This window comes from Anas platyrhynchos, chromosome 1 (genome assembly GCF_047663525.1).
Source record: "Anas platyrhynchos isolate ZD024472 breed Pekin duck chromosome 1, IASCAAS_PekinDuck_T2T, whole genome shotgun sequence".
Classification (NCBI taxonomy): Eukaryota; Metazoa; Chordata; class Aves; order Anseriformes; family Anatidae; genus Anas; species Anas platyrhynchos.
Window position 1 is genome coordinate 10677979 of NC_092587.1, and position 13375 is coordinate 10691353.

Consider the following 13375-nt stretch of genomic DNA (forward strand, 5'->3'; position numbering starts at 1 on the left):
TAAAATTTTAGTAAGTTAATATGTTTCTTCTTATGGATTGGATCATCTGTTTTTGCACTTACATGAATATAACCTGCAAAACAGACCCTTGAAATAGCCACAGTATATAGAAGGTACTTGAGAAATAATTGATAAGGACATATATTCTCCAGTGTTCAGATATGTTTGTCTTTTTCCAGACTACAGCTGTACATAAATTGAACCTTTGATCTTTCTATGCACAATATTTTTATTCAAGGGGCTGTTTGAATAAAATATTGGTTTGTGACCCCTTTTGCTTTACCCTGTTTTTTTCTGTTTCCCTGCTTTCTCTTTCTGATGGATAGTGGCAAACAAAATGGGCAAGTATATTCTTGTTGCTCAATTTCCTTCTGTTACTGCAGTTGATATTTTTTCACTTGTATTTCTATTCCTACTGGACATTCTCCTCTGTATTCCTCATCTCAGGATTTTTCCCATTTTCATTGGGTAACATACCAATAGAAAGGAAAAAAAAAAAAAGTGTTTCTCTGTTTTCATACGCATTGTAGTATGTTGTGAATTTCTAATCCTTGCTCATCTGGTCCTGGTTTTCAGTGACACCAGCTTTTAAAGCCATTATTTTCAGTAGAATTGGAAGTGATGTTTACATAGATGATTTTTTTGTTTTTGTTTTTTAACTTTATTGCTGAAAATACTAGAAACATTTTCCTTCATGTTCTAACAACTCTTTGTATCAGATTGTAATTCTAATGAAAGCATCATTATCATTTACATGATAATTAAATGTCACCTCAAATTAGGTTGTTAGATACATTATTGTTGTCAGGTGTGCGTTGTATATAATATTAAAATAATTTCATCCTACACTGTGGCATACTGAGAAATATAAAGTATATTATTAGGAGAATATTGCAAAATGAACATTTCCTTCTTTCATAGATGCATGCAAAAACTAGTCAAGCATTTTAGAAGGGAAATGATGGTGATAAGTCATGTACTTATTTAATGTTTTCTCTTCATCTTTGTAGATTCAGAAACACTGAAGCTTGATCATTTTGATGAAGTTGGTTATACTTTTTTAGCACCAAGGTTGGTTTATTTCCCTGTAGTAAGTGTTATTTCAGCAGTAAATAGGAATTTTATCAGGTCAATGACATTTACAAAATATGGGCTTAACCAATAAAGATTTTGGAAAATAAATAATGAAAAAGAGCAATTACTAAATTCATATTTTCAAAAATCACTCTTTTCTTTGTGCTAGAGTGTCAATAGCATCATCAGGCTCTGATTCATTTTTGTGTTTATCAAAAAGAGCTGTAAAATTTGACATATCCTATTTTACTGATGTCTTTCATGGAAATCTTATACAGATCTGTATACTTCTTGTGGCTGTCTTTCAAGATTTTACTGCCTTGTAACCTAGCTTCTCATCTGTAAAATAGCTAATGTAATAATTACCTTGAGATTTATTTTTTTTTTTAAGTTGAAGAGTTTTAGAACCCCCTATCACTTAAGAATGAACTATTTTTTCATTCATTGAACACATGCATTGATTGAGTCATTGAAAAATTGATCACGTCAGTTCATTAGCTCCCTGTTCTTTCATGTGAAATTGTGTTGCCCTTGTAAAAGTGTGTTTGCAAGGGAAACATAGTAAGATAAATTGCTCTGAAAAATTAATTTCCTTTAAAAGTTAGTCATGATAAGTAACAGAAATGCTGCACCACAAAGATAAGTCAAAAATGGGTCCATTCCTTTTTTATCGTATAAATTTCCGTATCCTTTTAAGTTTAAACAGTTCTATTGATTCATATGTAAGACATAGTGTATCTTCAAATGTACTCTCTTCATTAACTGTTGAATTGATTTTTCTGAAGAACTGAAGTTATTTATGATAATTTGTACCCACTAGCAGTTTCCAACATGTCACTAGTTGTTAAACTGACCTATATGGAAAAGGCCTGTCTGATATGGGCTTCTGCTTAAATGTGAACATTGGTATAGTACAGCAAATTAAGCCTATAGTCTTTCAGGATTATGGTAAAGTAACTAAAGAGTAATAAGATAGCTTAATAAGATATTCAAACAGACTTCAGTTGTTCATAAAGCTAATTTAATAAAGTTCAGTTAAAAAGAGAGCTCTTGGCTTTAATGCTGAATATTCTTTACATTTTAATTACAGCTGTCTAATGCCACTCACCATCTAATATTTGACTTCAAAATGCTCAGTGACTTTTATTATGCTAATTTTTATTCAGTGAATTGTCCACTGATATACTGTTTTGCATTATATAAATGACAATAGTTTACTGTCAATCTGTTTTGCAAATGTCAAAACAAAGAGCATTTATATGTGTATAGGGTGTGTACTCTATTAAATTTGCCTTTAAGACTTCTCAGAAATTAGTATCTCATCCCATAAATCCAGCCTTAAAGTGACGATTTCTCCTGCAGCAATCCAAATACTTTCCAGTACAGTTTAACTCAACAGGAGTCTAATTTCCCTGGACATTTTCTTATTTATTTTACAGACTCTATGGTCTCCTAACTTCATGGCCTACACAAGTCCAGCGTGTTTTTTTTTCTGAGAATCTGTGCCCTGTCTCATGCTTGCAGTTTTGTTATAATTCAGATCTAGGCAGGCACTTGAACCCTTGATTTACTGTATATTCCTGAAATATTGAATACGATCAGAACTATTGTTAAAGTCATATTGGCTGTGTAAGTGACATAGCCAACCACCTCACAGTAGTGGCACAATACTGCTTTTAATTTCACATTGCTGACTCATATTTGTCTGCTTCAGAAACTGAAACAAATCTTAGAAGACTGGTGTTTGGTTGTTTTTCAGAGAATACTGTAGTGATGTAAAGAAATCAGAAAACAACACCGAATTTTTATTAAATTTCAATGAATTTATTGATAGAAATACTCCAAACAGTCCATCATGTAAGTACTCTTCTCAATCTGCTGATTTTCTTCCCCTCTTAGGAAAATACTTGCTCATAAATGAGAATTAAACCAAATGAAAGCTTCCATGCCCAAATCACACATTATTGTTTTTTATCTTCGCTGTTATTTATTATTTTTTAAACAGAAATACATCTAGTGTTGAACTTTTCTACACAAGACAGATTGTAGTCTGGAGTTTTCTGGGTTCATTTAAGAATGATAATGATTGCAGGGAATCCAGTGTTTTACATGCTTCTCTTCAACCTTATGTTTTGGCAGCAACCAACTACTGGCTTGTTTTTGTGCACTCCAAGTATTTTGAATTGATATTTTTTTCTCTTGAGATAATTAGCCAAAGTATATCTCAAGAAGACTTAAAATAATTGTAATGAAACCATCGGTCTGCTTTCTCATCAGCTTATATAACAAAATACAAAATTCTGAGAACATATATAACCAGAATAAAAGATGAGAAAGGTCTTTCACAGATTGGTTAAAGAGATTTATCTTAAGCTTGAATTGTTTAAGATCATAGATGTATGTAACTGCTGCAGTGGAGAGCACTGGACTTTAGGATGGTACTCATATTTAAATTTGGCCTTAAACTCCATTTAGAATAAATGAGGAGTTAGGCATTTTGAACAAACTGCCAGGAATGCGTTAAAGTCTTGTTTTTCTGAAAAATTAATGTTTGGATTGATTTACTTAACTTTAGTATTAACATAAATAATTGGAATAAACACTTTTTTATTCTTGCTTTAGCCAAGACTTTATAACATGTTGCTTTCTGGAGTTGCTGGTCAATTTGAGGTGGGGTCCTTGTAGTTTTCATCCAGAAAAGTATACATAAGAATCTTTTGGCTGAACCATGTAACTGAAGGAATGTGCCCTTAGATACAAAATCTTCTCAAAGTGAAACTGCCTTGAAAAGCTGTTTGTGTGAGTGTTTGTGTGTGTTGTTTTTTTCTTCTTAAATAGGGTGATCTTATTCACTTATATCACTGACTGAAATTGTACTTGAGTGTTTTGACTCAGTCTCAGAAGTAAACTCTAGTTTAATACGCACTAGTTATATAAGCTAATATCAAGGGCATATTTAATGATATTATAGTATACACCAGGATATACAACAATACACATAAGTAATTATGCCAAAATGTTACCAAATCATTGGTATAATTCATTTTGTAATCGATAATAAAAACCATATTTTCATTCTTTTTCTTATAATTAAGGTACTTAAAAAATACTGTTCTGTATAAGTAAGCAAGCAGTGTTGACTGAAGGAAATATCCTCAGCTAGAATTTTTTTTCAGAATCAATAACTAATACAATCCCTAAATTGAAATAATATATATAAATTTAACGTCTCTATATATTAATAGTTACCCTGAGTTTAATTGACTCGTCCCGTCCAACTTGAGCCTGTTACAAGTTAGCCAGGAAGTAAGACAGCTACCTCTGTCATTAACAAGTGGACAGTAAGAGTAATTCACCCTTCTTGTTGGAAACATCTGTTTATGTAAGCATCACTTCGCGATGTGTGGAGAATCCCAAATAAAAATGCATCCAGAAAAATATGAGTCTATATAAGGAGAAATAAATATCACTTGGGGAAACATATTCTAATATTTATGTTCTGATAGCATTTTGATTTAATTTCTACTAAAATGTGGATGCAGCAAGGGATCCAACAGTAGTACCGTTGTTTACATTACATGATACCATGATAGTGTGCAAGTGAATACAGGAGGTGAATCTGTGGCATTAGATGCAGTTTAGCAGGTTTACCTAGCCAAGCCATGTAAACATATCTAATTAGAATTAAATTAATGTATTAAAATGATATGAGAGAGTGCTTCCTGCTGGTAGACTGGAGCTGCTGGCTCTATGCATAGCATGCCTACAAATTCAGGCCACAGCAGGAAAAAGCCTTTTGGCTAAAGCTTATGGAGCTTCTCAATACTCTAATACTTAATGATCTGTTTTGTGAAAATAGGTTGAATTAGGGCATTAAAAAAAAAATAAATCTGAGTTTTCTTGAATCTGAAATTCAGACTGTCATGGGTTTCTGGAGCAAAACTGAAGAAAAAGGATTTTATGGATTTTTTATTTTTCTGAATGAATGTTCAGTATGTTCTACAAGGCTGAGCTGCCAGAATTTTGCAGAATTCAGAGCTGCAGATTCCAATCATAACTCTAACACCGCTTTGATATGTGACATTAAAAACCAAGCACAAATTTTTCCCTCTACACTTCTAATTACACTATAGCCCAGTTTAATTTTCCATAAAAAAGAAAGTGATAAAGTCTGTATTAAAGTGTGTGCTTCAGTTGACCATTCCTAGAAGCTACTTTTACAAAGTAGTATTGAAAAAGATGCTTGAGAAGCAGTGACTTCAAGTCACCTTTTAAATTATGTTTTTCTATGACGTATCCATTTAAGCTACTAATTCAAAAGAAGACAAATAGGTGTGTGTTTGTTTGTTTGAGAGTTTGGGACTTAAATGATTGAAATATTTATATTGTAGTTGAATTACCTCAATTTTTGTAACCTGAGAGTAAGAACTCAGTAAAATGTAAATGTTGTTTAATTGTGTGCAACCTCTTTAGAACTGAGATAAAAATGTTTGAATGAAAATATGTTCTAAAATTAAGTTTATTTCCAAATATAACACAAGGCCTTGCAAAGTTGAGACTTGGTGCCTTAAACAACTTGCTTTATCTTTTGCTGCAAAGACAGTTTTTTAGGATAAAACAAAGGAAAAACTGAAGTGAACTCAGGAGTTTCAGAACAGTCCGTTTAACAAGGATTACTTGATGTAACTTGAAGTTAGACAGAATGTATAATAAAAATAGCCTAATTTAGGTGGTAGTAGCATCTGGACAACTTTGAATTTCATTTTAGCAGTTTAAGCCCCATGTCATATGGTTTCAGATGAGTGTCTTGACTTCTTGACTCTTTTGCTAGGTAATACTGATATGGTCATTAGAGTTTTGCTGGATGCAGGATTTACAAGTGAACTTGCCCAAAATTATTGGAGTAAGCTGGATCTGTAAGTATTTTTGTTACTTGCTTTTTTTTTTTTCTTTTTTTCAAATGAATTTCAAAGCCTGAAAAAATAAACTCTTTCTTAATGATTTGGTAATAATGTAATATATATGTGTGTATATATACAGATATACAGTTGATCTTTACAAGGGGTAGATATTTAATTCACAGTTATGCACTTAAATGACAACCCTTGGCATAGGAACTTAAGATTTACGTTAGTTATGATTTTAAAACTCCTGTTTACAGGGATGGAGTTACTGCACGATTTGTTGTTACAGATGGTGGAATTACCAGAGTGTTTCCCAAAAGGTAAGAATATTATAAAATAGTGTAATATGATAATGAAAAGCAACTTTACATACTGTCTAAATCTGTAGTGGTAACTAGAAAACAAATGGGATGTCTTGCTTTCTTTGATTTTACCTATCTTCCTGCATGAAACTGATCTTTAACACGTTATTTCCATAGCAGGCGGTGTTATATAGGTTTCTAATCAGTATAGAGGAGCAGTGAAAGGAATGCCCTTGCGCTGGTGGTGGGGCCATGTTAATCCCTCATTACTCCTAAGCATTTGGTTGTTGGCAGGCTGGCAGACAGAAAATCAATAATGTAGTAGGTGATTTTTTTTAGACTAGTAGGAGCAGACCAAGTGATCCAGGGCCTTCAAGAGAGAAAAATGTATCATTACCAGAGGGCAAAAAGAGAATGTTAAAGTTGATTCATATAATCAGCTAAAAACTACCTTCAGGATACTACAGATCAGGAGTAGGGAGGGTACCAGTACAGACATATTAAGTGGCAAATTTATCTGATTGTTTAGGTTATTCTGTTTCCCCAAAATGGGAGAATGCCAGTGGTTTTTACTCCCCAACACAGTTTTTTTTAATTTATTTTTTTTTATTGTTTGTTTTCATGTTATTAATGGCATGAGAGAATAGGATAATGTTTTCTTAAGAGATAGCAAGTGGTAAGGTTTGTTTATGTTTTGTTGTGAATAACGTTGCAGTAATATTCATCTCAGTATATCTAAAAATTAAGAGACAAGTCCATGCTGTTCCTAGAATACTATTTTTTTTTTCCCTAAAACTTCTGTTTTACTAACGGCACCTGACACTTAACCAGCTAAAGCTAATAAAGTCTGAGGATTATATGAATGAATTTCACATTATTTCCAACCATGAAACATTAAACTAAAACAAAACAAAAAAGAAAAGCTGTGCAGCATATCTTTCATGAGATGATAACCATCTTTTTTTTGTTTATTATTTTTTCATGATTAGGGCAGGAGAAGATTGGTTGGAAAATGCTGAAACTTATGAAGTCAGCTTCTATAAACGGAGTTTAGATAATGACAACTACATTTTCACAGCTCCGTACTACAACAGTAAGTCATCACTGTTTTGAAGTTTTGGAGCTAGCTAGTCTAATGTAAGTATATTTCTGGATGTTTCCAGTACCAGTTGAGCTCACCAACAAAGGTTTCAAGTCTGACACTCAAAAAGGAAAAAAGTCTTGGGACATCACCTATTGTTAAGGGAAAGGGGGAAAGGTAGCTGGGAATGCACCAAGGACATAATAATTTGTAATCTACTTTGGTGGCCATATTTGTCAAGAATTAACAAAGCTGAAAACATATGCTAAGTATTTGCTCTCATTTATTATACTGGAACAGTGTTTTCTGAAGATGCTTTAGCATTTAAAAGGAAGTAAAAGGAAGTGAAATTTTAAAGGCTACTTTAAAAAAAAAAAATATTTGAGCAGAATTCTGTGTATTTCTTCAGCAGTGAACCTAATTTGGCAGAGCAGGTATAAAGGTCTGGAGTCCACAGCTCTGCCCACTGCACTGTAGCTTAGTTTAAAGTTTTGCTTTTGAATTCTATTTCAAATAGCTGTTACTAACCAAAGCAGTTTACATGAAATACTGTGATATTTAAAACCTATATGTGCACAATAGTAAGTGCTCGTTACTGATGTGAGTAGCATTAACCTTGCCAAGCTCATCTAAAAGCAGATGCTACCACAAATGACATATTTCCCTCTTAAACATATGGGATCTTTTATTGCTGTTATTCCATATGCATTTATTACATCTTTTCTCAATAAAACATTAACAAGGTAATTAAATAAATTCTTTGAAGTCTTTGTTGTTCCTTAAAAAGCTTCAGGGAATGTATTTTTAACTTGCTTTTTCATACTAAGCAGTGTTGAAAACAGGCTGAAGTCTGTCAAAGTAGTAATTGTCAGTTAGTGAGTGGTGTTAGTATACTCTGTATTGAAAAATACAGACAACAGCAGGATAAAATCTTTGGCTCTGATCCTAGTTTTAACAGTGTGTAAAGTTATTCATGGCTGTTTGCAGAAAAAAAAGGCTAGAGTAACTTTATGAAGAGACCACATACAAAATGTGAATGAAGAGAAGTAAGCAAAACTATTTCTCATAGTCATCTAGGTGTTAGTGATCTGAGCTATTACAGGTGATAAGTAAAAAAAGTACAACTAGGTTTTCAAATAAGCATTCTTGGAAATATTTTGGGTATTTGAAAAAACATTAATTTCAATTACAGAGGGAGAGACTTTTATCTCACTTTTTTTTTTCTCCCTCCTTCTATGTCTCCTTTTTTTCTCCCTCCTTCAGAAAGTGGTGCCAATAGCTATGAAACAGGTATTATGGTAAGCAAGGCTGTGGAAATAACAATTAACGGGAAACTTCTGAAACCTGCAGGTAAGATAGAATGGAGCTAAAACTCTAAATACAGATCTTACTTTGTTGTTACTCAACAGTAAATGAGAAATTTAATTGAGATTTCAGAGGCTTCAGTTTATATAATATTATTTTCTCTAAGACTTTTAATCTTGCTAGTGGAAATCAAGCCAGAAATCCGGCTGTGTTTGAGTAAGACTAGTTAATTTATTAGTCTCATGAAGGGTGTTGGTGGTCAGACAACAGAGCAAAACTCATATTTTATCCTTTTCCAGTTTAATAATTTAGATGTTATTATAATTTTCCTCCTTTTTAGGATTCTACAGTTACCTTTTTTCTTTTGCATTTTACTAAAAAAGACTTTCATGTATTTCTTGTTAGTTGTTGGAATAAAAATTGATGCAACCGGATGGATGGAAAATTTCACAAAAACCACAATCAAGAGCCTGGTAAGCAATTGACCAAGTCTTTTTTTTTGAACTTTATGTGCATTTCTCAAAGCTTCAGATGCAAACAGGTCTAACAGCTTTTTGTGCCAGAGTCACACTGATGCATTGATGCCAAGTAGTTGTGGTATTTAAATCATTCAAATGCACAAAATAAATCTACATTGAAACAAGCTGCATTTTGTACATGTCTTGCTTTCATAATTATAGAACATGTATAAAGACAAAGAAAAATGACATTGTAGCCTGTAGGCTGCCTACTGAGATCATGATGTAGTAGTGAATAAAATCTACAAAAGAATTTATTCAAAAAAAAAACGAAAAAAGTGAATTTATTTGTATTTAATATGGAGGGTGTGTAAGCAGTGACCAGTAAGGATTTATATTGCAATCAACGTCACAGCATTTTAGCAGAAATTAATGAAATAGTCACTTAGCCCTTTTATTTCTTACATCTAATCATAGAATCATGTTTGGGTATAAATGAGAAGGAGAAAAAGGTAAAGGTAAAGGAAAAACTAAATCATTATGTAGTATATTGGGAAAGGGGAGACACAAAATGGAAACAGTTATGGAACCACTGCATAAGGCGATGTTGCTTGGTTGTTTGTATATTAAGGGAATTGGTAGCTATGTAGGTATTAGAGTGAGGTAAATGCATTGCCTAAAATGTCAGAGCTAAGGAAAAAAATGAAAAAGAGAGAAAGTAATTTATTTAAAATGAATGACTGAAGCATTATGGTAACTATTTTGCTCACGATATAATGTGCGGAAACAGTTATGTATGTATATTCACACATATTGCAAGAAAAAGAGAGAAACATGCTAGTAATCAAAGCTAAATAGAGGTGGTGGGCTTCCTTTATCACATCTGATTACCATACTTTGAGATTGGTTAAGCTTTTCAATCAAAAAGATACTTGGTAAATGTTTTCTAGGCTTTCTTTATATACTCAAAATACGTGCACATGTCCTTTCTCTTTTACTTTATACCTGAAATCTTGGTAAATCTCCACACACACACACACACACACACACACACGCCTAGGTAGGTTAATATACAGATATTAAAAATCACATCACTTGTCTTGATTGATAAATATCAATGAAAAATACAGTTTCTTTTGAAACACATTTGTGAAGATTACTATACTTCTGTTTTTTAGTGCAACAGTGAAATCTGTGGCTGTGAAAGAAACAGTATGGTAAGTATTCAGTTTATGAATATCTGTTAGTGAAAAAATGACTAATTTTCTCTAGATTTATCTAGCCCATTATTCTATCATGTTATTATTTGAGGATTAATATTTTGAAAACTTAGCCATTTGTGAAAATTAGAAATGGAGAGGGAAAAAGAGGGAATGAAAGTCAGGTGAAGTGTTTGTTTCAAAAATCGTTGCAGTAAGATTATGAGAACTAGAGGGAAAAAGAAAAACAATAGAGTAAGACCAATAGAGAATGAAATGAAGAAAAATGTGAAAAAGATGACTTTCAAAGCACAAGGTAATGCTGAAAAAATTGAATAATTAAGAAGAAAATAAACAAACAAACAAAAAACAACTAGAAGAGTACCTTAGAAAAAGATAAATGTAAAGTGAACATTACCAGAGTACGTGATGTACCCTTCAACAATCATTAGTTATCCTCCTTTCCTCTGTTTCCTGACCATTCAGGATTTGAGGATCCCATAGCTCTGCTGGCACTCAGGAGAGTACAATTTCAGCAGCTATCACAGTATCAGATTCTGCCATGTGCTTAAAAGCTTTCTCTGCTCAGGTCTTCTGCGAGTTCTTTTGTGGAGTTTGAAGAATGTTAAATGCAGGAGTTATAACAATAATGGTAATCTGGGAGTCTATTTGGCCTCACTGCTATCTCCTCAATCTCTGATTACAAAGATCTTTTACAAAATACAAAGTATAGGGAACCAGTGGTCTTCCCAGTCCTGCACCTGACACCTGGAAGAAACTCACTGGGCAAGCATGAAATAGATAGAAATGTGAAAATAACCATGAACAGCAAGCTGAGACTGCCTTTAGGACCTTTACCATTAGAAGCTGCAAATTGTAAAGGACTTTAAACATGGCTTGAAAGCATATCAGAAGCCCCTTATTATGAGTTAAGATTCAGTTATCATCCAATTTCATAAGGATATAGCACTCTTACAACTACCAAAGGATTGAGTAAATAAAAATTTACAAAACAGTTTTTATGAAATTAAGCCACAAATAAGCCTTTGATCTCCACAAACTTTTATAGTACTGATAATGCTACTTATTTTAGCATAGTATTGGCCTCTGGCTATGGGGTTGTGATTTAGCCTCATAGATTGGAAGATATTTCTGAAGTGTTGAATAAAAAAAAATATTTCTCACAGTGAAAATATTTGGAAATATTCTTGGAAAATTCTACAAAACTTATTTTACTTTTTTATAATAGCATGTGGATTGTGTTATCCTTGATGATGGTGGATTTCTTTTGATGTCAAATCGGGATGAATATACTCAACAGGTATGTTTATTTTTAAGTACAGTTTTTAACAACTGAATTTTTTTTATTTTTATTTTTTATAAGAAAACTACTTAGAAGTACTTTAATTTAACTCTATACATTCTGCTTCATCAGATTGGAAGGTTCTTTGGTGAAATTGACCCAGGCCTGATGCGAAACCTAATTAATATGTCCCTCTATGCCTTTAACAAGTCGTATGACTATCAGTCAGTCTGTGATCCTGAAGAAGAACCAAAGCAAGGAGCTGGAATTCGTTCAGCGTATGTGGTCAGTAGTCTCTCATAGGTTACTGGCATTTGTTTAAAAGTGTGCAGGTGTTTATACAAATAGCATGATCTTTTTTTTTTTTTTTTTTTTTTTTCCCCAGCCTACAATAACAGACATTTTGCATCTAGGATGGTGGGCTTCGGCAGCTGCCTGGTAAGTACAAGTGTGTAGGAAATCTGCATGTCAAAACTGGAATTCTTCAGTAGTTTGAGACTATTAGTCGTCCCCTCTCCCCACACACACACACACACTCTGAACCCTTAGTTTCTGCCATTCTGCCAAGGTGAAAATTCTTATTTCTCCAAATTCCTTTGAACATTCAGTGATCAGTGTTCAAGGCCAGGCTGGATGGGGTTTTCAATAATCTGGTCTAGTGAGAGGCATCCATGCCCATGGTAGTGGGTTGGAACTAGATGACCTTTAAAGTCATTTCCAACCCAAACTATTTTAAATTATATTCAGAATTAAAGGTTATTTTCAAGAGCCATGTAGACAACACTACCAGCTACTACCCCCACACCAAATTGTGGTAAACTGCTGGGGCTGATGTGAATTTTTTACTGGTGTGAATTGCACTCGTGGAGACTCTCTCTTCATTTTTGTAAAGTTTCATGATACTTTTTAGAGCAATTATCAAGCTGGAATAAATTACCTATTTTATGGAGTTAAGAGTTAAAATATATAGCAGCTGAACAAACATAGTTATTTTCTCACAGCTAGCATTGTGAATATTATATGTTCTTTTTTAATGTTGGTTACATTTTGTTAACAGCAACAGCTAAAATCTTGGTTTTCTTGGACAACAGCAAACCTCAAAAGCTGGAGATGGGCAGTAATCCAGAAGAGAAATTTGAGCTTTTCACAAACAGAGAAACTCTAGTGTATCAATGTTCAAATCAGACTCGGTGGTCTGGACTCAATTTAGACCTGAGGTTTATTTCGTGTGATGTTTAACTTGAAAGTACCACATGAAAGTTCTTTCTGTGGACATGTTTTTAATGGAATCTAGGTCAGGAGCAGGCAGAGAAAGACATTAAGCAAGCAGAGTGGGCTGACCAACAATGGATTCAGTGAGGCACCTGGCAAAAGGAAACTTGGAGAAATAAGAGAAAGCAGGTTGAAGAAAACTATAATGTTTCAGGCAATAATGTGAGATAGCAGAGTGATAATTTCAAAAAATATATGTGGGATACATCAGCATTTAGTTAAGACAGTATGTATTGTTTCTCCTTCATGTTCTTTTAACTCAGACTTTGCAGTATTTCCAGGCTGCCTTTTTCACTCATTCCCTGTAAATTCTGTGCCCCCTTATGAAGGGCTGCATGAGGATTACTGTTTTCAGTCAGCAAATTCTATCACTGTTGAATGGTATTAGGTCTCTTACCATCCATGACGGTGCACTGTCCATCTGATGATTCAAGGCAGAAAGGTGTGGAAGCAAATCCGGAGCTCCTTCAAGCACTA

The 13375-nt window shown here is 33.4% G+C and overlaps 1 protein-coding gene across 7 annotated transcripts in view; it reads left to right on the plus strand.

Moving 5' to 3' along the window:
* CACNA2D1 (calcium voltage-gated channel auxiliary subunit alpha2delta 1) overlaps positions 1-13375 on the plus strand; it is a 404961-nt gene that overhangs the window by 372761 nt on the left and 18825 nt on the right. For all 7 annotated transcript variants that reach the window (XM_072027298.1, XM_027459907.3, XM_027459930.3 and 4 more), the window contains 11 exons: positions 1011-1071; positions 2834-2931; positions 5906-5990; positions 6236-6298; positions 7270-7373; positions 8625-8711; positions 9072-9139; positions 10303-10341; positions 11573-11644; positions 11759-11911; positions 12012-12064. In XM_072027298.1, the coding sequence (XP_071883399.1) occupies positions 1011-1071; positions 2834-2931; positions 5906-5990; positions 6236-6298; positions 7270-7373; positions 8625-8711; positions 9072-9139; positions 10303-10341; positions 11573-11644; positions 11759-11911; positions 12012-12064 (883 nt within the window). The remainder of the gene's footprint in view (positions 1-1010; positions 1072-2833; positions 2932-5905; positions 5991-6235; positions 6299-7269; positions 7374-8624; positions 8712-9071; positions 9140-10302; positions 10342-11572; positions 11645-11758; positions 11912-12011; positions 12065-13375) is intronic.